This window comes from Silurus aristotelis (genome assembly GCF_946808225.1).
Source record: "Silurus aristotelis genome assembly, chromosome: 3".
Taxonomy (NCBI): domain Eukaryota; kingdom Metazoa; phylum Chordata; class Actinopteri; order Siluriformes; family Siluridae; genus Silurus; species Silurus aristotelis.
In genome coordinates, this window is record NC_139576.1 from 18,490,292 (window position 1) to 18,515,357 (window position 25,066).

Consider the following 25,066-nt stretch of genomic DNA (forward strand, 5'->3'; position numbering starts at 1 on the left):
GTATTAATGAATCTAAACTTCCCCCATAATACAGATGAATGTGGCACCACAGTGTGTAAGTGGAGCTATGGTACAAAATACAAATAATAGTAATATCTAATAGTGAGTAAAACTCAACGGCGGTGTCTAAACAAGGAAGTAAACAATAATCTATGGCCTTGTTTAAAAAAAAAAAAAAAAAAAAAGATAAGAAAAAAAGAAAAGAAAAAAAAATAGAGAAAATATCTTCCCTCTGACACAACATATACAATCACAGTTACAAAAAAGTGGGGGCGCTGTGTGACATGCAAATTAAAATACAAATCATTGATTTGGAAATCTCATAAACCCATATTTTATTCACAATCGAACATAGAAAACATATAAAATGTTTAACCCGAAGAAATGTACCACTTTAAGAAAAAAAATACCGTATTTTTCGGACTATAAACCGCTAATTTTTTCCCACGTTCTGAACCCTGTGGCTTAAACAACGAAGGATGTTTAATTTAAGGATTTTTCCTGGGTTTTTCCCGGTTTCACAAACTTCAAGCCAAAAAACTGAACATTACATTAGACCAATTAAATTTCCAAACGAAAACGAAAAAAAAAAACAAAACGAAAAAAAAAAAAAAAAAACGCACCTCACCTGTATTCTGAGCTGCACGGCATCGAGAGAAAAACTTTCACCGGGTGATTTTTGAACGCACGACGATGCCAAAAGATAAACTCTCGAGAGAAATAGTTGTGAAAGGAAGGAGGAAGACAATGAACAATGACTTTCTTGGTAGGCTACTGTTAAGATACAAACCGTTGTAACGCGTTCGGTCAGGGTGAAGGGAGAGCTCGCTTCTGGCATGCTATTCCCAAAATACCGCTATGCTCCTAATAGAAGCGCAACATATTTCACCCGTTACACCGTGTGTAACGTGTCTTTCGTTAAAGCCTGTGAAAAAATATATTAGTGTAGACACCTTATAGACAGGTGCGGCTTATTTATGTTAAAAATAAAAATATTTGTAAAATTCAGTGAGTGCAGCTTATATATGGGTGCGCTTTATAGTCCGGAAATTACGGTATTCATTTCTGAATTCGATGGCACAACACGTCTTAAGTTGGGACGGGGCAACAAAATTCTGAAAAAGTAAGTGTTACTAAAAAGAACCAGCTGGAGCAGGTTTATAAGGAACATTTTGCAACTAATTAGATTAACTGACCACAGGTCAGTAACATGGTTGGTATCAAAAGAGAGGCAGAGTCTCTCAGAAATAAAGATGGACAGAGGTTCACCAATCGTCGCAAAAAACGGTATTTACAAATTGTGGGACAACTGCAAAATAACGTTACACAACATTAAATTGTGAAGACTTTGAATAAATAATAAATAAATATTTTGCAAGGAACAAAGGCAAAAAAAAACTATACTGGATTCTAAAATGGAAATCACCCATAATAGGCTCAGAAACGCCTCTAAAAATGTCATACACAAATGCCGGTTATAGCTCTAATTTGCCACATGTGAATATAATCCAGAAATGCTGCAGTCATCAAATTTTCCAATTATTTTTGAAATTCAGCCTGTTTGGCTAAATGAAATAAAACAATAAATAAAAACATAAATTTTCACAAAAATAAGATATTTGAAACATTTTCCCCAAACTAACAGGGAATGCCCTGTCGCTCCTCAGGCCCATGTTAATTATTTACCTGTTTTTCTGCTGAAGTTTAAGATACAGTATATGTTTACATACTTGAATTCAGTTTTTTGGAAGATTCAATGTAGACAATGTCTTTTTCAAGGTAGGCCATGCATATTTTAGCAGGACAGTGTTAAACTGCATACTACATTTATTAAAGAAAAATGGCTTCTGAGGAGAAAAAAAAAAAGAGAGTCTGGTGCACCATGAAACAAAAAATAAGACAAAGAAGACCCAAGTGTGTTGAGCAGCTGGAAACCTATATCAAGACACCACTGGTACAACATTCTCTCCCAAAACACAAGCAACTGGTCTTCTTAGATCCTAAATGTATATGGGACTGTGGTTAAAAGGAGTAAACATGGCCCTGTTCCAAAGTTTTTGAGATGTGTTTCAGCCATTAAAAAAACGTTACAATTTTCTGTGTTCTGTTGTAAATAGAAAATGGGTTTATGAGATTTGTAAATCAGAGAATTCTATTTTTATTAACATTTTACACAGCATCCCAACTTTTATGGAATTGGGGTATTTTTAATCAAAGGCAACAGATTTCTAGTACCATAGCTGATCAAAAATGGAAAAAGTAACCAAAACCATTTAGAATGAAATACGTTACTAATTACTAAATAGGTACATGCAAGAGAAACACTAAAACATACAATTGCCCATATTACTGATGTGTACAACTTTGATGAAACGTAGTATTGTTCCCAGTGATATGCAATAACAGATGAAAAAAAGAAGATACAAAAGATGTACAATGTTTAGATAAATATAGATTCATAAAACCTAAAATGGAGTTTTGTTAAATAGATTTTTTGGACTCACTTATCAGCCTTTTGTGTAAAGTATTGTGCAAATGTTACCATAATTTAAATCAAAGTCTATTTCAAAGTTACAAAATCTTTAAAATGCTAATTTTCTTCTGACTTCCCATAAATTGGCAAACACATTCACAACTCAGAAAATGTAAACGTGCTGACAAAACTTCAGACAAGAAAACAAATAAAAACCCGATTACACGTGTGCACTAAATCTTACATTAATGCAACTGTTTTATTGTAGCGCATCAGCTTCCACAGGCATAGATTAACCTTTTCCTCCTCTTTATAGAGTGCCATTTAGTTTGTCCTAACTGAATTGCTAGTTCTGTAAACATTATTAAATTTGTGAGTACATTTATAAAATCAGTAAACAAACTGTCGTTAGGTCTTAGATTAAGGAACCGCCGTATATGTAAATTCAGAACGATGTATTGGATACTAAAAATTTATTTAACTAAGAATTGATTTTCATAAATGCTACAATTCTTTGTAAAAAAAAAAATGGTCTACAAATATCATTTACAAAGAAGCCAAAATAATTGTATGCAGCTTAATAAATGAGGCCCAATGTGTGATTAGAGTGTACGGGATTAAAACTATGTACAAATCCTGCAACGTAATGTTCTATAAAAAGACAATGATGGCGAATGGTTACAAGTAACACACAGTGGGTTTAAACAATGCTGCTTTGTCTATATCATATGTAACACTGTGTTCTCTACTGAACTAGGTTTTTCTTGCATTCAAAGTCATCTATGCTCACCTTTGTTGTTGGAGATGCCATAATCAAAGCCTTGTGCTCCACTGCCCATAGATCTGCTAAAGGCCTGCACCGAGAAGGGGCTTGGAGGAGGAGTCTGAGCACTATGTTCTAGTACAGCTTGTTCTGTTGGAGGAAATATGAAGTCAGAAATGACATACATTTCATCAGCTTGGCAAATGACAAATAGCATTCTTATCAGGATATTACATATTATTAGTATTAGTATGTCTAGTGCCTGTCCAGGTTGACTTGTTCTGAAAGCTACTACACCATGGACAAAAATACATAGAATCTTTTTTGTCAATGATGGTTTTGTGGATGTGGTTTTACCTTCATCATGGCGCAGATATTGGTTTCCTCCTCTGTCTCTTGCTAGGGACCAGGCTTCTCCCTCATCGCTCTCGCAGAACTCGACTACACTGTTCTTATCCAGCTGTACCCATGTTCCCTCTGGGTTAACCACCTGATAAACAAACAACATTATTTATCTCATCACACACAAGGTTAGAGCACTGGCCGTTTCACAAATTGTTGTAGATAGCGGTTTATAATAAAGTGGGTCATGATTACACTGGCAGTAAATGTTAAAGGAGCTGATGTGCCAATCACTTTATTATATTATTCAACACAGAGCACACTGTCCTGTTCGGCATGTGACTATGGTAGCGAACGCCGGGGGCAGCAGTGATAAATGCACAGTAGTCACTAAAATATGAAGAGGGGAACTCTGGGACAGCATGACACACCACACTCTTTAGAAAGACTGAGCCGGAAGAGGCACAATCACCTCGATGGTAAACGATGGAGAACTTTTAAATGAGGTAAGGAAAGGAATACTCCAAGTGGCCAGAGGTCTTCATTCTAGAAATGACTTTAGCCTTTTGGTTTATTAACTTCACATTGCAATATATATATATTTTTTTGCTTAATAGAAGTAATAAGTCCATGTGTTGTCACATGTTATTGACTAAGCATTCCAAATGGTTGTGCAGGAATGTAATTGATTCAGAGCAGGAGCAGGAGCAAAAGCAGAAGCCATGCAGGTTTTACTTAGAATTTTATGTGCAAGAATTTCAACATACAAAGAATGATCACACATCCACACCAGGAGCTAATAATGTATTGTTTTTTGGAAAGGAAATGACACACTGCAATTTTAAAGGACACGAAGAAGAAAAAGAAACTGCAATTACAGTAACCGCAGCACTGGAAATAAGGCAAGAAATCTGGCAACGTAGTGATTTACTAGCAGCCAAAAGAACACAGGTGGGAGTCCATACCTCGCCTACAGCCTTGACTTTGTTCCCCAGTACTAACATCCCAATGGGGATACCTCTAAGGTTTGGGCAGCTTCTGATGTTGTGACCCGAGGGTCCCGTCTTCACTACCTTATAAAGACCTGGTCCGCCACCCAGGCCAGCCCTGCCCACACTGCGCATAGGGGCTTCATGGGAGGAGCGGCCATTGGTCTCCCTTATACACTCATCTGACTGGGGCCTGGCCTCCTGCAAAACCAAAGGTGATGTCAATGTCAATGAAGTCAATGTCTGAAGCACAAAAGCAACAGGTACATTAACATTACTGCACTTAAAATGGAGCTCATTGCAGTGTCAGCATTTAGGCAGGAGCCATATCAGTTACACTTAATGCAGTATAACTTGGGTCTACCCATGACCATATATGCAACAAAATATAATTTATACGTATTTGTACTAATGTAAAAGTCTGATGTTACAAAAAACTGCATTCTTTAAATAAATGAATGACAACAATATGCACACAAAATGACTTTGGCATACTAGAGAGTGGGAGTGTAGGGTAAGCATGCTGATAAGCTCCTTATCATACATAAGACCAATTAAACTAAATTAAATCATGCCAATCGCTTGTGAAATATTAAAATATGATTTAAATGCAAACCAAAATGTGAATTTGTAATGAAACGGTCATGTAAATGCAAAAAAACAAACAATAAAAAAATCTGACATAACACATTTATTTAAAATTGCCTATATTTTACCATGTACATTATGTTGCATCTTCCTAAAACACATAATTCACAATAATAATCATGCATCTTTGGGATGGCACATTAACTGTGTAAAAAAAAAAAAAACAAGAGTTTGAGAGGACAAACAAAATACACACAAAAACTGGTGTGAAGCAAAAAAGCAGCAAAGCCATACAGATCTGTCCCCTTCTTTCAACAACTTACCTGAGGGAAACAAGATAAGGTCGTCCAAGACAAAAAGTCGATATCCCTGACTCCTTGGCTAGCACTAAAGGTATTCTAAGCAACAAATTGTGAGAAGATCAAATCATGGTCGGGATATGCTTAAATCAGAAAAGGTGCTGACAGCATGGGTTTACTTTTTAGAAAGAAGCTAGCGTGTTTCCGACGAAGATTTAATCGATTCGTTTCCCTAAATTCCCTGTTTCACGCTGTTTAAGCTATAGGTTGTTTTATCTGAAACTGAAGCTCCAATTTTATACAAAGCAATGTTAAGAATATAAATGTTTTAAAACCTTTTTAAAAAAATCTTAAAAAAAAAAAAAAAAAGTGGTGTGTCATGCTGTTTCCAATAAAGTTCCTCAAATCCATGAGCAAATGTCCTTTGAATGCCTGCATATTGTTTGGCAAAGCATTTTTCCCTAATTTTTTTCAAGGCAGAAAGCCAACTTTATGATGATACGGTCTTTTTAGCACATCTCAGCAACCAAGCTAGAGTCCTAATTAATAATTTTGTTTTAAAGGTTAACCCAACCAGTATACAGACTGTTTCATTGGAACCAGTTTGCATCCTTGTTCATCCAAGGACCCTTTTACGCACACAATCATGTATAACTTACATGAGAAGCAGCATCAGATATGAGAATCTTACAGATCAATGCTATACACATGTATAGTCCTATAACACAATGTAAGTGTACTCAAACACTGCTCACAACCCAAGAATTTAGCTCCCTCTAGTGTCTCATTATTTTTTCACAGTTTTTGCAAAAATAGTGCCTATATAACAATTGAGGAAGATGTAAATATCCTTTTTTTTTGTTGGCTATATCAGTATCATAATTTTGACGGACATATCATTTCATTAACCAAATTATTGACGTCAATGTTATTTTCATAACTTTTTTTATGGTAACGACTTAAATGGCTTCAAAAGAAAACCACGAACTATGTTCATGTTAGGAACCAATCATTTCTGAAGTACTATTGTGATGTTCTTTGCATTTAAGATGGTTTGGCCCAAATTTGACCCAATTCCAAAGAAGATAAATCATTGCAATGTAGCAAGGATTGTTGCTGCAAGTTAAAAGAAAGTGCAGTATGCTTGTGATTACCTCTAAGATTTCCTACCAAATAGACTTTAAAATAATCAATGCTTTAGATATGTTGGAATGGTGGGATGTCTACTTCCAACTATCTGAACACATAATATCTTAAAATACATTTTAAAAAGTACATTTTTGGTATTTTCAAGAGATGGAAAAAACCTCTTTTCCCAGAGAATATGGTGAAATATTGAACAGCATTTGTGAGGAAATTTGGAAGGGATTTTACCTTGGGATATTTACAGTTTCTTTTATAGTAGGCAAAAAATAACAATTTATCCAGCTATAGGAAACATCATTATTTGCAAAAGACAGACAGATTGACACAGGATAAAAATCCCAGAAATAAACCAACAAGCATTATATCACCATACATAACTAATGACCTTCGAACAGAGCTTTCAGCTTCTCCCCCTTTGACAAAATCCTGACCATTACATGCCCACAACAAGGCTTTAATGTTAACCCACTGGAACAAATATGCAATAAATTATTTATCTGGTCTCAGAGTAATCACCATTCAGTGCTTTTCGGCATTAGGTTACTGGATGCACTTATAGCCGAGAAACATATCTCTGAAAACACTGACACAGTGGTCTAACCTTGAAGGCTATAAAGCATAACTTCCACTGTCAGTGTCAGATAAATGGCCTGCAGTTCTACAAACTGGAGGCCTATACTTACATCAACAGGGACCAGGAGATTTCTGCCCAGATGCTGGTTAAAAGAGAGGCACCAGGCTTCAGTGTACCCATTCATGTTGGGAACATACTTCTTTACAGTCTCATCATTCAGTCTGAGCCACACACCATCATCATTGTGGATCTATGGGAAACAAGCAACAGAGCAGAGCCATGCCTTCCTGTAACTGCTAACAGGTCACTGCATGATCCTCAGAGGCTGCAAAATGTGAGCGCTCGATGCGATAGAAAGATTCAGAATTTTCTGTGTGCACACTATTCTACAAGGGATGTCTGCGTAGAATTACTATGAATATGAATTTGGAACATTTGGAGCCGTATTGCAAATGCAGTTGTATTCTGTTAAAGTACTGTCTATCAAGGGTGAACCCCCAAATCTAAAGTATATGTAATAATGGGTAAATCTACTGATAAACCTGCAGCCTGAAAGTCTTTTGCATGTATGAAGCAAAGGAAATGCAAGGAAATGTTTTTATCCAAATTAAAATATGTAAGCTTTAAGCTGCAGCAATGATTTCAGTACGCTTAAAACTATTTGTGATTTAAGATAAAAGGAGCCATAAATGAATTACAGTCACTGTTCACTTTATTAAAAGATGAAATAAAAGAAGGAAAATGATAGCACTTGAAAACATTACATATAGATTGTGTGTGTCCCTCATCTAAAGTGATTTACCTCGTCAATGAAAGTGATGGTGCCATTGACTTGGACTATGCCTATTTGTTCGCTCTGCAGAGAGGGGTGACTACGCACACGCAGCCCTGCGCTGTCCTTGGCGATAAATTTGCGCACCTGAGAGGAGCAGACAGGGAGAGAGACGGGGAGAGAGTGAGACAAGCAAGCAGACGACAGGAGAAAGCAAAGCACCTTAGATCACAAGAATGCCAGACAAGAACACAGCAGGGGTACTTGGCAGAGAAAGTGTAAGAAAGGGTTCATTCTCAACTTTATCTGTCATGTTTGTTTAACAAGATAAAAAAAAACTTAAGCCATCACACCAAGCCTTGAGAGATTTTAGGCAGAAATAGGAAGCCTAGCAGCAAGGCACAAAAATGATTCCGCTCAGCTGTGTTGCTTGTTTCCCAGCAAATAACTCAATACAAACAATAGCATTTGAAATGCGTGTAAAGAAATGTTACTTGATTTTTAAGGAAATCCATCAAAATACCTTCATATCAGATATTCAAACCTGTTCTTTTTCAAGTGAACAAGTACAAAGAATTTAAATCATAAGATGGTTAAACAGAATAATAAAAATACTTCATCATGGCCAAATTGATCAGGTCTAGCCCCCTCTTCTGGTTTAGAGTTTCTTGTTGGAATCTGGAATCTCACCTTGCTTGGCTGAGGTTCAGCTTTGGGTTTAATCATCTGTGTACCAGGAGGAATCATGCCTTTAGGTGGGTCTTTCACTTCAACCTCCAAACCAGCATCTGCATAAAAAAACCTTTGTGTTGAGTGTTCAGCACCCAATTTCAAAGCTCCAAATTATTTTGACAACGCCTTTACAGAGCCTCATTCCTGTATAATAATGTGAGGACACGTGAACAGAGCGAACCTGAGTGAGGATCGAGCCAAATTTTACTAATCACATGGTAGCTGCTCCCAAATAACACCCCACCAAACTTTAAATACATTCATCATTACTGAGCTGTCACAGGTTACAACTGCAAATGCGCACTGAAATCTTTTGATAAAGTAAAATCTCTTTAGTTAATGAAATCTCCATATAGCGATTATGAAGTAACTGCCCCTCTGAGCCTGAAATACCGTGCTTATCCATGGAACAATAGCTGAGCAGTAGGAAAAGTGAAAAACTATTCCAGTTATGAGATTATAAGCCCACATTTGTCCAAATATAATTTAATTCATCAAAATATTAAATATGTAAATGACTAGGGAAAATCTGAAGGTACGAAGGAAACATTAAATGTGGCAAAAAAAATAAATAATAATAATTCTTACCAATTTCAATGCCATCTATGGTGACGTGTATGGTGTAAAGTCCAACGGCCCCAGGAGTCCAGTTGGCACTGTAGGTGCCATCTGTGTTCGCTCGGATGAGCATGTTTTCACTAGGCCTGTTGAGACAATGCTTTGAGAAAAGTTCCACCATTAACTATGTAAATAAATATAACATTTTACATATATTTACCTTTTTGGAGTTGGTGAGGCAAAGCGCAGCTCCTCAAATGAATAATTCTCATATGCCTAAAAAAAAAAAAAAAAATACAAATTGAAACTATATGATGCATCTGTTTATTGATTATTTGTCTACATATACAAAAAAAAGAGCAGCAGTAAACCTTCATCATGGTGATAGCAATATATCGAGCCTCCTTGATGATCATTGGTTCATAAGTCGCTTCCAGTTTTGGTGCTGGAAGGCCACCAAAAGTGAGGTCCATGCCTGATGCTGAGTTAGAGGGGCTACCTGGGAGTCGCTGCAACTTTTTCATGTTGTCCTGTTGAATAGATTTCTTCTGAGAGACAGGCACAGCCTTTACCTCCACCTGCCAATCAAAAACATATTATATATATTTTTTACAGAGGCAGGATAAAATATTCAAATACTGTACAATTTTGTGCAAAGAAAACAGACCTTCATATTTGGCACATGCACTACATCTCCATATTGATCTTTGGTTTGCACTACGACAGTCGCTGGCCAGCCACAGCGAATATCATCTTTGTTGAGGATAAGGGAGGTCTTTTGAGGGTCTGCAAAAGAGTCAGGCTGAAGCCACCTAAAAACACATACAAGCAAAAAGATTTTTAATCCTACATTCTTCAAGCATTGGTTATTTTTTCTGTTACACTGGAAACAAGTTTTCACAGTGGCATAATTGAAATTGAATGAATAAGTGATAGACATAATACATTTTCTTACATACATGTTCTCTTATAACAAAATGAATTAATTAATGACACAACATTCAGGCATTACCAATCACACCAATAAATACCATGATAATGTAAAGTGTGGACTGAACAGTGCTCGTTGTGTACCCATTAAGATTCATGATGAACCCATATAGCTGGTGTGTAACTTCAGTAACTCAGCTTAGAAGGTGTGGAACGCTGAGGTGAGTGACACTTCGGTCACTTTAGATCTCGCTTTAAATAACAGGCTACCGTGAGATACTGGCAATTTACTGTTAGGTAAATAGGAATGCCTTTCTCCCACCCTACCCTAATATATTTGTTTGTAGTAGTAACACGGGTCTCATTTTAACAGTGTACATGCATCCCTTTCAAATATTCTGACTACTGTGAGTGGCACTTTTCCAGGCCAGCAAACAAAATATATTATTTTAGTTATTAGATTATTCTCTAACTCCAACATCCCAATACAAGAATCTCTTGAGTTAAGATATCAGCTCAAAATTCAAGCACCAAAGAATGAACCCTGGAACGCAATGTTCCCATTATTAGGGCAGCTGTCATTCGCTAGTGGTCTCCAAGAGTTTCAACTCTTTTTTTTGTTTATTTTGTGAAGTTTAAGACTGACCTGGCTAGACGTCCTCCACTTGAATTGGGCACACAAGTGATGAAGTCCTCCAGGAAGGAGTGCTCATTGCTTTGCAGGTGCAGGGGCAGGTTGCCCTCCAGTGCCTCAAGAATAGTGGGTGAGTGGGACAGAGCCAGTCCCTTCCCCAGGATCCCTGAATGTGATTTACATACCTAAAAAAAAAATCCAGAAAGTCAGATTATAAATTCATTCCTCATATACGGAGCAAGGCCAAATGTTTCTAATGAAATACCTGAAGTGAGGCCTCCTCAAGAATCTCCAAATCTTCCTCCAGTTCATTTCCTTAGGAACAGGAAGAAATGTAAAGCATTTAATAAGAATAATTGGAAGCTTGATTATAAGCTGGCATCACAAATGGGCACACTGCTAAATGTGATAAATTACTACAATATTAGAGAGAAAAAGGTTTTATACTAACACGAAAGAAAATAAAATAAAATTTACAACCAGCACAACTTAAAAGGTTACTGATATAATAATGAATCAAATCTGCTGTATGGTTTAATGTTTACAATATAATGTGATATTTTTCTTTTTTTTTTTGTAGCTTCCTGTAACAGTTCCTCTAATGTTTATAATGCCCACTTTCTGTTCCAATGCAGGTACACTATATTGCCAAACGTTTGTGGACACCTGGTCATAAGTATGTGCTTTTTGAGCATCGCATTACACATTTAGTCCCAATTTACTCTTGTGTTTTTCCCCATTAGAAGTTAGGGGAAGATGTTCCACTAGATTTTGGACCCTTATCAGCCATAAGTCAGATACTGATGTAGGTGAATTAGTCCCAAAAATGTTCAATATGGTTCAGATCAGAGTTCTATAGCAGGCCACTCAAGATCTTCCACTCCAAGCCATGCAAACCATATCCTCTACAGTTGTGTGCCTCCAGCTTTGTGGTAACAGTTTGGAAAAGAACCGCATATGGAGGGAAAGCGGAGTATTTAGCCTATATAGTGTATTTTAATATCAAGGCATGGAAACAGAGCACTTAGACATTATTATTTTCTTATTCCCATCAGTTTTTTCTACCTATAGGTAAAGCTAGGTCCTTCTTCATAAGCGCAGCAGCACAAACACTTCCCAAGTAAGCAAGTTCCTTCTCCAGCTGAATGATGCCCTGAAATGCAGAGTTTCAGTTAATAATCATGACAACAGATTATGTATTAATATGTCTGTGTCCATCATTTTCTAAACACCTAAAAATCAGTGAATTGTGTGTGTATATATATATATATATATATATATATATACATATACATACACACACACACACACACACACACACACACACACACACACACACACACACACACACACACACACACACACACATACAGTAAAACCTCGCAGCTCGCGGCCTCAGCGCTCGCGACTTTCATTCCGACCGGCGACTCTCATTCAGATCGGCTTGTGAGCAACCGCGAGCTGCTCAAAACGCTAGTTTTAACATTTCTAATCAAGGTTTATCTCATTAAAATTGTCTAAAAAATGCTTTAAAACTATTTTTATTATGTATTATTATACTGTACTTCTCTACTGCATACTTTACTGTACCTGTACTTTATTTTTTTAATTAAGCATTGTAAATGCTGTAAATTTACATAAAGTCTTGTTAAAATAGTCTAATAATTAAGTGTTATGGAGTAAAATAGTGTTATTTACTTATTTAAATCGATTTCGTATAGTGTTCTTTGGGTTTTTACTGGGTTGGAAGGGGCGTATCAAAAGGTCGCGAAAATTTAGAACTCGCGACCGGTCTTGGTCCCTAACCCTCGCGAGCTCCGAGGTTCCACTGTGTATATGTGTGTTATATATATATATATATATATATATATATATATATATATATATATATATATATATATATATATATATATATATATATATATATATATATATATATATATATATAAACTTAAAGAAAACTGAAAATTGAACAATCTTATAATTTAAATTACAATTTATTAATGATATAAAAATTATTATAACAACATGTTAAATTACCTCATCGGAACCAGGGTTAAATTCGTAGCCCACAGCCACGCATTTAAATCCATAGAAGCAAGCTTTCTCATCTTTCACATAATCTGATGCTGTTTCCAAGGAGAAGAGGGCCTCATTACCTTGTAAAAAATTTAAATAACAATAAATAAAAAAAATGCACAAGCTATTCATTAAAGTACCGTTTCACACAGACACCATTATCTAGAGCAACTTACAAAGGTTCTCTGAAGTCTCAATCAATAAGTACAGCTTGACGCTGGCTTACTAGATGATCATGTACAGTACTAGCAGTATTATTAGTCCACAGGATGGGAAAGTGATATAGCATAAAAAACACAGGTCATCATTTTGTTAAAATCCTTCAGCTGATAACTCCTACCTGGCAGTACGAGGACACTACTGGGCCAACCACTGGATCCTGAGAACTTCTTGAGCTCAGTCCAAGCATTGATGGTCTCATGAGCAAGTGCCTTTACACTCAGGCTGGAGAAGTGCAGAGTTCGGGCGGGGATGAAGATCCTTAGCACATCCTCCGGCTGGGCTGTTCCACACTGCTGATCAAATTCGATGGTGACCCAGCGAACACAGTCTGGGAAGGACACCTACAAAGAAGGCAGAATTCATCAAAAATAAATATAGCAATCAAAGTTAAAAGTAATTCATCCCAATTAGGTTTTTTTTATTATTCCTTTTTTAAGTTAGAAGAATTGAAATGTTTACCTTGTACTGGGTGACAGCAGCCTGCTTGTAAGGATGATCACTCTCTAAGACAGCATAATGACTAGAGGTTGTGCAAGCGGACAAGCCCTGCTCAGGTTGGTTTCCAGTAGTGCTATCTGTAGACTGGTTAGGATTGAAGGCAGGTGGGGCATATTTCTGGTTCAGTGCAGACACAGCAGGGAGAAGCTCCTGCACCAAACCAAACACCTCCACAGCAGCCTGACAAGAACAGATACAAATTACAAACTGACATATACACATGACAAACTAAAAATAACACTATATAGTGTATCAACACATCAAAAAACAGAGCAAATGCTTGCCTGATACAAATTATGTTTAACTTTGCCAAGAAAGTCAGTAATTTTCGTACCTTTGGCACAGAGGCAGCCACAGGGCCGATATAAGCTAGAATAAGAGGAAGCAGCATGGAAAAAAGACTGGAAGAGCTCAGCAACTCTGGGATGTCCTCAGCTGCAAAAAGCAAAACAGAATGAGTCATAATAATCCATTAAAATGAATGTACAGGATGAAATGGCAAAGTTTTTTTCTTACCATCTACAGCAAAGGCTCTGTGCAGGAGGTCCTTAGCTGCCCGTACCACAGCACTAACTACTGAGAGAGCACGACTACAGTTCTTATCCTCCTCATTTGCTTTGCTTAACAGCTGGGACTGCAAATCTCCATCATATTCACTCCTGTGACAAAAAATAATCAATATTAGCAACTAAAATGAAATGATCTGTAACCTGATATGATTCGCGGTCAAGTGAGCTAGGTCCTTCAAACTTCAATGTCTGACTGGAAAGAAAAGTGACATGTCTAACCTGTAATACAGTACTTGAGGAATCTGGCCTCTGGTCTGGTTGGTTCCATTACTACTAAGACTACAGGTACTGAAGGTGAAGGTCACTCCATCAGAACACTGCACTGTGGTCATCCCTCCATCACCATTTGCTGTGCGACTCCCATAGTTGCGCAGGCGAACAGCATATTTCACATTTTCCTGCACAAGACATATCAGGAGCAAGTTTTAATGAAAAATATTATTATCTGATTAGAGTTCGTGTAAAAGGAGGTTTAAGGTTCGTGGCTAAGATAAAGCCAGCAATTAAACAACCTTCAAAGGCACAGCTTTGTCCAGCCGAATCTCAGCAATGTCACTAGGGCTATCATCAGTGCTGTAGGTTCCTTTAACCAGCTCTAAAGATGTCCATCTGTGAGAATGTGCAGAGTCTCCATGGTGCTCCGTCTGTGCCTGAAACATGCATCAAAAATGCATTACATAATGGGCTATTTCTAAATTCTCACTTTTCTTAAAGCTTCCATGGAAAAAAACATGATGAAGCAGGCCATAAAATTCAAGCTAGGTTTTCATTATTTGTACTTAATCCTAGAAAATAGAAATCTACTCTTGGCTATTAATGTTTTTAATTGAATTTAATATTATGCCTGCTGCAAAGTCATAATATTATGCAACAGCTCTTACATCATCGGCAAGAACCTCCAGTTCATACTCATGGATGCCTCCTCCTCCATAGACACAGAAGCCCACCAGCACTACACCTGGCTTGTCCACACTAAAGCAGATGGCATCAGGGGAGCCGTTGCCTGTGTTCCAGCTGCGGCCCTGGCTGGTCTTAGTAAAACGATTAGGAGTGGACTTCACCGAGTGAAGTGAGTTCAGCCTGTCAACCTGGAAAAAAAAAAGGAGATTGTAACATAGATGTTTAACAATATATGTACCAAAAGTGCAAATAATTTTCCTTCATCATTTAAGCTCACTTGTGCTTAGTTATAGGTCAATATGTGTAACAGCTAAGGCCATTAAAGTAATACAGCAGTAAATGCACAAAATATTTAATAATAAACATGAACTTTCAGTGATGTTACACTTCTTTCTCTTGGGTGGTAGTAGTGTAAATGTATATAAGGGCAGTGATGTTGCTGTCTGTATAAGTGATGATTACAATAAACATGAAAATGCAGGGAGTGAATTGGGGTTCAGCCCAGCTCAAACATTATGAAAAACATGAAGAAAATGTGTAAAAAAATAAAAAAATAAATAAAAATAGTTACAAACATAAATAATGAGCTTTTAAATCTAAAGAGCCAGAAGAGTAAACTATAGTCGATCAGTTGCCATGCCAATTTAATGACAAAGGCAAAAGAAATAAAAAAAAAAACTAAAAAGACTAAAGACTAAAAAATTTAGTCCTGTGGACAATACATTTAACTCTAGCATGACTCATCTTTCGGCAGAATAAACATCCGAAAGACGAGAGGAGAAATGGAGAGACAGAATAACTGTGATGAACAAAATCATATCAACTATTTAGAAACACTAAATGCTATTTATGGCCATCAGGCTGAAGTAATAAGATAAGGGAAATGACGCAGAGCTCTGATGGCTCCCAACAGAGTGAAGGAGCATGCTCGTTTATTTCTGGGAAAAAGGGGGGGGAAAAAAGATGGACACAAAGGCCAAACCGGAAAATAAAAGCACAGGAAGGATAGAGAGTGAGATATGAAAGACTTTGAGAGAAGTGGGTGAGATAGATATGTGTTTCTAACCTCCGAGCCAAGTGCAGAGGCGGTGAGCTCGCTGACGATGCTGGCCAGAAGGCCGCAAGTGTTTGATACCAAATGAGGAGAGAAAAGCTCTATCTCTTTCCTCAGACTCTTTCTCACCGGTAATACCACTATCACCAGCATTTTTTCCAAGACCTCCCGAAAACTTGTCATCCCCATTAGGTTTTCCTCCGTCTAGATAGAATAAAACAAGGCAACCCTTTTTATGTTAAGAAATGTTTATGTTAACAAATTTTTAAACATGATCTATGATTAAAAAAAATCTACGCAATCATCTGTAATTGCTTGTTGAAAACGAGACGCATTCATTTACAGAGATTTTTAATAAGGCTGTATGGAAGACGAGAGCAGAGGAATTGCATTTCATTACAGTGAATAAAAACACTGCAGTCATGTATGTACGGTCTGTATAAAATAAAGACAAGCACTCACATGACTGAGTTTCTCCATGTGAGCCACCAGCAGGGGGAAGCGGTGAGCAAGAGCAGAGTCATTCTCGGTGCTGACCTGTTTGACGAGCGAGCGAAGCAGCACCTCTCCATCATACGCAATAGGCAGGATCGAAGTCAGCTTCACTGATGTGTTGCACAGCGCAGACATAACAGCAGCCAGGAGACGGCTGCTTGAGGTGCGGAAGTTTGCCTCTTGGATATCCTTTAAAATCAAAGTGATTTAATGAATGAGGAAAAGCCAATCATGACAGATAAGAAGAAAATTTATAAACTATTTTAATTTAAAAGAGGTGCAAAAAAAAAAAAAAAAAAAGGGAAATACTTGTTCAATCAAGACTTTACAATCCTCTTGAATTCAGAGTGTCTCATGTTAAAAAGTAAAACCTCTATATTTATAGGTCATGTGCATCACTGAGGATATAAAAGATAGAAGACCTATTCTGTCAATCAGCATGTTTTCCGTGGCCTGGAAATAGAGCTTCTCACTGGCAGAGAAATAGTGCAGATGTTTAAACAATGGAAATATTTAATAAAGCTTTAAAACAACATGATTACCTGGTCAAGGCAGTTGAGCAAATCACAGAGGCAGGCCCACTGTAGAGCAGGAGTAGGGTAGAAGGAGTGGAAACAGGCTGTGAAGGTGTTGTGGCATTCCTGCAACACTGCTTCAAGCAAGGTAAGTGGTTGGCTAAGGTAGCCCTGAGGATCGTTGTCCAATTTGGTCAGGCAGTTGTCCATGCCCTCTGAAAGAATCTTCTTGAGCAGGCTGCGCGTCTTACCCACACACTCTGCCAACTTGCTTGACTCCTCGACAACAACTTTCGTACTGGCTGAGGTGGACACAGCGTAAGCGAAATAACAGAGAATTGGGATTATAAATCTTTATACATTTACTATCTCTGTGCCTTGGGCAACGAGACAAGATGACACAAGGCTTCGAATGTCTGTCATGGCAGCCGATATAAGTTCTTCAAATAAAATCTTTAGCAAATAAACTGTGCTCTTTTAAATTTCATTCTGATGCAATAAGGTGATTATTTCATTTGAAAAAAAATCAATCATATCGAGTAATCATACTGCTAATGCAATAAAGGGCACTGCAAGTAAATCTTAGGGTTTACAAGCTTTACTACTATTTTGCCTTTTACACATTCACAAGTATTATTAAAAATTATCTGTAGAATTTATTGTTATACCAGAGATCGGGTAGATTTCACAGATATAGACACGAAGCAGGCGGAGACAGCAGGTTCCCACAAAGCGAAGGCGCTCCAGGTCCAGCAAGGTGGCAGTGTACTGAAAACCCTTTAATCCTCTCAGCTCCTCCACCCCCAGCACAAGAGTGGTCCAACTCCAGTGAAGGATACTCAGCAGAGACTCAAAACACTCCTGGTAGAAAAACATGTGCACACACAATAGAAAACTCAGCGTCACGTAAAATTGAGACATTTTCCAAGATACATTATTTTCGAATTTGACAGTCTTTAATTAAAGTGTGAAATTAGCAGTTTAATAAGTTCAAACAAACCTATTGTTTAAACAATACTAATTCATTCATCATTCTTTCAATCTTATTTTAATTTATCCAAAACTGTAACAATTAAGTGAACTACAGCCAGGGAAAAAATAACAGAATTACAATGTCTGGATTTCTGTAGTTTTACTGTAGCCTGCTTTTGTACAAACATACCACTGAGACGGTCCTGGCAAAAGAGCGCTTCAGAATATGAACTGGTTCACTGGTCTGCTGTTTTCCTTTTGATGCATTACCGTCATTAGATGGCAACCTGGAAGCATTATGCAATGCATTAAAGTGTGTTTTAAGAGTTATGTATAGAAAATGCATACAAGTTTAAAGAACGCATCTACTCCTTACCTGTACAACAGTTGAGGTATCTGACCAGCATTCACATCAGTACCATTGTTTGATTTCTTGGAGCTCTTAAATTGAAATACCACACTGAGAAATCCAAAGAGACATGTTAGAAATAACTTTGAATTCACTTACGTCTAGATTTATAAAAAAATAAAGCAGTTCATTAATTAAGATGTACCCATCGTCAGTAGTTATAGTTGCCTGTCCGTGTGAGCCACAATCACTGCTGGGTCCTGACACCCTTGCCCAGGCCACATACCACCAGCCCAACTGAAGCAACACTGGCTCATCAAACATCATGGCATACTTCTCTCTGGAACACACATGCAAATTTTAGACTCATACTGACAAAAGTCTAGCGCTTACATGTGTATACCACATGTCTATGTCTCATGAACATATACAAAATACATAGTAGTACCAGTGTGTTCAGACTAAACACAAGCTCTGAGTACACACAAGCTTTTAGAACCAAAGATCTTCTCCACCTCAGCTATAGCCTTAGGGGAGATTGTTAATTGTGATATGTTTCCCTCTAGTTGGGAGATAATTTATTATAGCAAAAATATCAGATATAATTCTGTTAGGAGTACCTAGCAGCACAGTCATAGGCCAGAACATCTGTCTCAGCCAATAGGTCTCCATCTGTCTCATGATCACCTCCATCTGGTCCCAACTCAAACAGCTGCAAAAAAAAAAATCAACCAAACATCAACCACAACACTTTCACAATATAGAAAAAAAATCGCAAGTCTCTAACAATATAATAATATGATACATCTGGGCTGTTTTTAAAGCAATACCCAATTCCATCCTAGTAACCAGAACAAAAACTGTAGCCTTTATTACAGACTGGATTTGTATCAAGAATCATATTATTAATTTAGTACGTTTCATAGTCATAATATTTGATATAAAAAAAAAATAAAAAAATAAACCACACACAGTATTCCATCATTCAACAACATTCTATTCACTACAGTAACATATCACTTTTAAAAAGCAACTTGCATTGTACACAGATGGTAAATGTTTAACAACAGTACCTGCGAAAATTCTCTGTAGGATTATGGTACATATGAGAATTATATGATGGGTTGCAGTAAAACAATACAAAAGGTACACTACAAAAAACAATTATGCACTATATAGTGATTAAAGTGTGGTTTCAGACATTTGTTAGCATGAGGAGATCTGATCTTAAACACTAATTGACCTTAATTTTAGCAGTGTATTCTCCACGACCTCCAAATAGACCCAGACCACCGAGCAGGATGTCAGCATCTGCACAGAAGCGAATGGCCTCTACAGAGTGGGCAGAGTAACCCCAGCCTCCACCATGGCCTAAACACACAACAGTATTCAATCAGTGCCACATTCTCTTCACATACACTATTAGAAGCTGCAATGCCACAGAAAAAATTGTTTATTTCTTTTATAGATACACATTCAGCATCTCGGTGTTGTATCTGCTAAGGAAAAATGCACTCACTCTCAAAGCGGTTCACCACACTGTAGTCCTCCTTTGAATAAACTTTCATCACTGCCTGAGTCTCCTCTTCAGCACTAGCCACACCCATTTTCAGCTCCTGCATGACTGCCAGTGTATCCAAACAACCTACAAACAGGTCACCCATGAGAGTCAGAAATAACATCATACCTTACACAATTGCTGATTTATAATAGATGCGTATTTATTCCAAAGTGTAATCATTTTGTTCATAATGTTTGGTCACAATCAGCTTATCCCAAACTGATCCGTTGCCATTTTGGTCAATTAAACCTCAAAACTAATTCTAAAGGAACACTGCCTGTCAAGTTTGTAAACACTTTGTCTTTTGCCATTTTTGAGACACATGCATGCTCCTTTTGCTTATATTGTTTAGACTTTGACATTTTTGCCCTCACACCATTTTTTTCTAAAAGCAGGGAAACTTGACAGTTAGGGAGTTCAACAGAGCAAGATGAATACTGAACCAATATAGCTACCATTCATTTCATGCAATTCAGTCTGCAATTCAACTGCACTATACAAGATAATGACCCGAAGCATAGGTCCAAGCTCTGTAAGTAAACTGCCCCGCAAGGCAAGAAAAAACTCTCACTTTCAAATAACACCTTTTCTGTAATGCATTAACATATGCCCTACATTTTTTTTAAATGAGAATAACGTTTAAGACGTAATAACGTTTAATAACGATCTTTACATTTCCATATTGGTTTGGTCAAAGCCATTCTTTATACCATTCATTTACACAGTTTGTTGCATATAAACAAAAGGAACATGCTTTTCACAGGCACTGTAGTTGGACAGAAATGATTTAAATCTTCTAGAAAGTGCTTTTAACTAAAGACATGCCAATTACAGAAAAACAATAAGCTTTACAAAACGTATTTATAGTATGCTGTTCAAAGACACAAGGAGCACAAAAGGCATAATTACACAGCAAGTGAACTTTGATTGGAGCTGTATTGAACTCATATGCACACAGATTCTTGCAAAACAACAATGCATTCCCTGTAAACCGCACAATATAAATTCCCAATAAATTTCCTACACAGAATTCCTCTGATATGCTGCAGCAGCATGTGAATGCAGTTTCATTACTGTGGAGGCCAGTTTTAAACAGAATCACGAACATATAATGTTCCTCTATGCATCATCCGTATTATCCTACAATCGGTCTGGATATTTTTTAATGGGCCCACTATTCTTAAGTATAAAATAGACAAACTGCAAGCATCACAATGAATTTTGTCTTTAAAAAGTAAAAGTAAATAAGGGAAGTTTTACAGAGAAGTGAAGCGACGGAATCGGTGTGACATTAACAATAGAATGATAAAGGAGGAAAAAAGAGCGTAAAAGAGATACTCTGATTGATGAGGTAGTGAAGTACCTAGGACATGAAGGGCTCCGTGGGAGCGTGTGGTGGAAGCGTGGCATCCTGTGGGTAGTGCCAGCTCTGGGCTCAAGATGCTGCAACGTGACTGGATGTCAGTGGCTGTAGGCATACGTGCATCTGCAATAACTGCATTATAGCACCACATCTCTCGTGTACTGGGCAGGAACCTACAGGAAAAATTTAATAAAACCATGTCTAGCATTGTTGATATATTGGACTCTTATTGGCTAAAACATATATAGACTCTTACTCTGATTTTTGGATTCACATAAAGAAAAAAATTATAATTTTGATCTGAACAATCTGGTTATGTATAGTGTGTGTTCGTTTTCATTTTACAAGCTGACATCAGCATATTCTTACTAAGTGAGCAAGCTAAGCCTAGAGAATGTAATCAGATTCCTACCTCCAGATGACATCATATACTGGGTCTAAGCAGAGCCCAAAGCCTTGGAGATCTTCCTGCTCTGAGTCATTGAAGGTACGGCAGCTTCCATCCATTTTGTTGATAAGCAGGCATTTAAAGGGAGGTGGCTCAGATACAGAGGTAGGAACCAAACCTAAGCAAATCAAATCATAATTGAGTTTAAGACAAATAGGAGTATTCTTATTAGAACAGATTTCAAGAAAAAGTCCATCAAATTCAAAGATTAATGTACCAATGATGTGTTTGCTGGCAAAGATCTCTGAGGTGGCCAAGACATGAGAGTTGATTAGTGCTTCATCAATTCTCAGAAAGGTCTGGTCTCCACTGGCACCAATCCATGTAGCCTTGCGACCGTACTTGGCTCCGATGTTGGGCATGGGTGAAGGTTTGGCATTCCAGTAGGGCATGTCTACAATGGGCCGGCCAAGTTGTCCTTTCTGCAAGAGAAAAAAAAAACCATTAGCAATCTCTTTTAGTGCAGACACAAGTGTAATTTGCTGCAGCATTGCCAATGTGCTGCTAATTTGACTTGATGTGAACCACTATTATTAAGTTCCTCTTTTGATCAAGAAAATATAACTGATTTACAATTACATTATCAGAGTGCTGCTTCAGAGCACTACATTCCACTCATTTGCTGGAAGAATTGGATTTTCATGTATTAAGAACTGGCACATAAACAGTGATTGATCAACATACAGAGAAGCTTCCAAAAGTGAAGACTTGTCCATCCACGAGGAGCACTGCAGTGTGGTTACTGCCTGCTGTCACCTGAACACTGGGGGCGGGGAGAGCTTGCACTAGAGTTGGAGACCCCCTTTGCGCAAATAATAAAAAAAAAAAAAAAAAAAAAAAAGGGTTAATTAATTAATTAATCTGGCCAGTTTATAGTATATTTAAGTATTTTTATTTTATTACTTAAAAAAAATCAGCCTAAACACATTAAAGCTTTATCAATATTACCTAGAATTCACATCTCCGTGCCCAAGCTGTCCATGCTGTCCATAGCCAAATGTGTACACATCCCCATTTTCCATTAGCACCACTATGGAAGAGAAGATAGCATACTAATTAATGCAATCGGGAATCGTATTTATCATGCCTTGAGCTATGCGTTTACACAATGCAATTTATAACTAATGAATTGTATAACATGATGCAGTGGGAACGTGAGTGTGTGTGGAAAATGTTTGCCTATTCAGCTGTTATTCTTACCAGAGTGGTGAAAGCCACAGCTGACCTGCACTGCACAGAGCTCAGAGTCAAAGCGCACTGCTCCTGGCGGATAGGTAGTGATCTTACTTGCATCCTTGTCCCCACGCTCACTGCTGCCATCTGTAAAGCAGAGCAGAAGTCTGATAATGTCGAGATACATATTACATATATTGATACTTTAATCAGCGAGAATGACCGGGGCAGTCAGTCACCTGAAAAAGATTCAGAACATATGGAAAGTTACACCTAATGAGGTGAGTTTCTTTTAAGAGGCATTTCAAACATAAAAGAAATCAACTGATGACTGGCTGCTCATTTAAACCAACAGGAGAAGCACAGATATGCAACTGATGAAATACTGCTCAAGGCCTGTCACAGCCCTAATCCAATCAGCAAGATGAATAGGAATCTAAACTCTCAGTACATAGTTACCTAATGTACTGAGCTAGAAGGAGAGTATGTCTGAACACGTAGACAGGCATGCATCCATCTTAAACTCAGAGCTAATACACATTAGATATGTCAGCAGATACATTTTATCCACCACTAGCGAATATTTCAATGAAATGGCTATTTATTAGTTGTTGTTGTTTTTTAATTTTTTTTATTTATTCGTTCCATTTGACTCGTGTTTTATTATTACTCAGTGACTATGCCGTGTAAAAGCCTCATACCAATTTTTCATTCCAAATGTACCTGTAATAAATCATACCATTTGCTTTTGTGACCTGTGTGCAAGTATTAGCCAGACTCTGCCAAAATCTATTGAATGTTGGATAAAAAACTGCTTAAGCATCACTTACTATTATTACTGTTAACATAGTGAGCGCAGTGAACACTTCATCCAAAAAAGAGGAAATAAGATACAATTAGCATAAAATGCATTTCTCTAATTCTAAGGCAGGCTGATTAAAACAGTGAAATAAAAGTAGGTTAAAAGAGGAAAAGAAATGTAACAGTAGTATCCTTAAAACAAGAAAGAATGAGAGTGAGACAGTGAACAAGAAGATAGAGTAAAGAACACTAGTGTGCTAGGTGAGGGAAAAGAGTGTGCAGCTGGGCTCCAAGCAGAATCGGTAGTGAAGACCATAGTACCTTTGAGTTTGTCCCGCATTAGCTTAAAGGCTTGAATGGGTCTTAGCCTGGCTAGGGCCTGCTCACGCTGGTTCATAAAAAGGGGACCAGGGAATACAAGGGGGCCTATGAGGGGGAGAAAGAAACTTTCACATGCATGGGTAAAGCATCTCACAAATGGAAACACATGGCAAATTATAAACCACATGATCAAGGGGTGGGGCACACTTTCACACGAAAGTCACGAGCACATGTAAAGGTCGATTCTAATTGCCGTAGCTCTGTGGGTCACATTTATTTTGTGTTGCTTTGGCCAATCAAGTGTAAAAGATTCCTGCTCAAAATGTTTTATTAATCAAGTTTACTGTATGTGGAACAACACAACCCCCGGGCACAAACACCACAAAAAAACATTAGCTGCATGTGAAAAAATTTATAGGACCCAAGAGAAGAAGTGCCCTGATTTAATAGCTCTGCAAAGCTCCAGTTGTTAAAAACTTAAGAGGTGTATCTATTAGCAAGGAGTCATTGTCTTGTGAATCAAAAGAACTGGGATGAGAGAGAGAGAGAGAGAGAGAGAGAGAGAGAGAGAGAGAGAGAGAGAGAGAGAGAGAGAGAGAGAGAGAGAGAGAGAGAGAGTGTGTGTGTGTGTGTATGTGTGTGTGTAATGTCATGACTGCATCTTACCTCTGCCCTCTTCTAGCCTGTGGCGGCGGTTGATGCGCTGTCTCTTCTCTTCCTGTCGGATCTGTATGTGCTCCTCTATATTAACGCCTGGAGGGGGAGGGACAGGCACAGCTAAAATAAAAATGACCCAGAAGCACCAGGGCAGAAGGAGGGGGCAAACAAGAGACAACATGGAGACAGTGAATGATGAGCATGAAAAGGCAATGCAAGTTAGTGAAGCACACACACATATACACATGCACAATGTTGACAGGCAAACACTGATCAAAACTATAGAAAG

The 25,066-nt window shown here is 37.7% G+C and overlaps 1 protein-coding gene across 40 annotated transcripts in view; it reads right to left on the minus strand.

The window, feature by feature from the left end:
• mycbp2 (MYC binding protein 2) overlaps nucleotides 1-25,066 on the minus strand; it is a 60,119-nt gene that overhangs the window by 15,449 nt on the left and 19,604 nt on the right. For 7 of the 40 annotated variants that reach the window (XM_083536366.1, XM_083536355.1, XM_083536344.1 and 4 more), the window contains exons 17-55: nucleotides 24,787-24,897; nucleotides 24,121-24,225; nucleotides 23,026-23,145; nucleotides 22,774-22,855; nucleotides 22,510-22,627; nucleotides 22,043-22,247; nucleotides 21,790-21,943; nucleotides 21,378-21,550; nucleotides 19,973-20,098; nucleotides 19,697-19,824; nucleotides 19,074-19,165; nucleotides 18,659-18,793; nucleotides 18,481-18,564; nucleotides 18,295-18,391; nucleotides 17,801-17,993; nucleotides 17,160-17,434; nucleotides 16,585-16,806; nucleotides 16,135-16,326; nucleotides 15,050-15,256; nucleotides 14,681-14,818; nucleotides 14,388-14,566; nucleotides 14,116-14,258; nucleotides 13,934-14,034; nucleotides 13,561-13,779; nucleotides 13,220-13,442; nucleotides 12,841-12,959; nucleotides 11,866-11,953; nucleotides 11,066-11,115; nucleotides 10,813-10,985; nucleotides 9,904-10,048; nucleotides 9,608-9,814; nucleotides 9,457-9,512; nucleotides 9,267-9,382; nucleotides 8,637-8,734; nucleotides 7,977-8,093; nucleotides 7,284-7,424; nucleotides 4,544-4,768; nucleotides 3,594-3,726; nucleotides 3,264-3,386 (exon numbers count right to left, since the gene is read on the minus strand). In XM_083536366.1, coding sequence (XP_083392492.1) covers nucleotides 3,264-3,386; nucleotides 3,594-3,726; nucleotides 4,544-4,768; nucleotides 7,284-7,424; nucleotides 7,977-8,093; nucleotides 8,637-8,734; nucleotides 9,267-9,382; nucleotides 9,457-9,512; nucleotides 9,608-9,814; nucleotides 9,904-10,048; nucleotides 10,813-10,985; nucleotides 11,066-11,115; nucleotides 11,866-11,953; nucleotides 12,841-12,959; nucleotides 13,220-13,442; nucleotides 13,561-13,779; nucleotides 13,934-14,034; nucleotides 14,116-14,258; nucleotides 14,388-14,566; nucleotides 14,681-14,818; nucleotides 15,050-15,256; nucleotides 16,135-16,326; nucleotides 16,585-16,806; nucleotides 17,160-17,434; nucleotides 17,801-17,993; nucleotides 18,295-18,391; nucleotides 18,481-18,564; nucleotides 18,659-18,793; nucleotides 19,074-19,165; nucleotides 19,697-19,824; nucleotides 19,973-20,098; nucleotides 21,378-21,550; nucleotides 21,790-21,943; nucleotides 22,043-22,247; nucleotides 22,510-22,627; nucleotides 22,774-22,855; nucleotides 23,026-23,145; nucleotides 24,121-24,225; nucleotides 24,787-24,897 — 5,613 coding nt within the window. The remainder of the gene's footprint in view (nucleotides 1-3,263; nucleotides 3,387-3,593; nucleotides 3,727-4,543; nucleotides 4,769-7,283; nucleotides 7,425-7,976; nucleotides 8,094-8,636; nucleotides 8,735-9,266; nucleotides 9,383-9,456; nucleotides 9,513-9,607; nucleotides 9,815-9,903; nucleotides 10,049-10,812; nucleotides 10,986-11,065; nucleotides 11,116-11,865; nucleotides 11,954-12,840; nucleotides 12,960-13,219; nucleotides 13,443-13,560; nucleotides 13,780-13,933; nucleotides 14,035-14,115; nucleotides 14,259-14,387; nucleotides 14,567-14,680; nucleotides 14,819-15,049; nucleotides 15,257-16,134; nucleotides 16,327-16,584; nucleotides 16,807-17,159; nucleotides 17,435-17,800; nucleotides 17,994-18,294; nucleotides 18,392-18,480; nucleotides 18,565-18,658; nucleotides 18,794-19,073; nucleotides 19,166-19,696; nucleotides 19,825-19,972; nucleotides 20,099-21,377; nucleotides 21,551-21,789; nucleotides 21,944-22,042; nucleotides 22,248-22,509; nucleotides 22,628-22,773; nucleotides 22,856-23,025; nucleotides 23,146-24,120; nucleotides 24,226-24,786; nucleotides 24,898-25,066) is intronic. The other 33 variants (XM_083536339.1, XM_083536338.1, XM_083536354.1 and 30 more) reach the window with 19 other exon arrangements.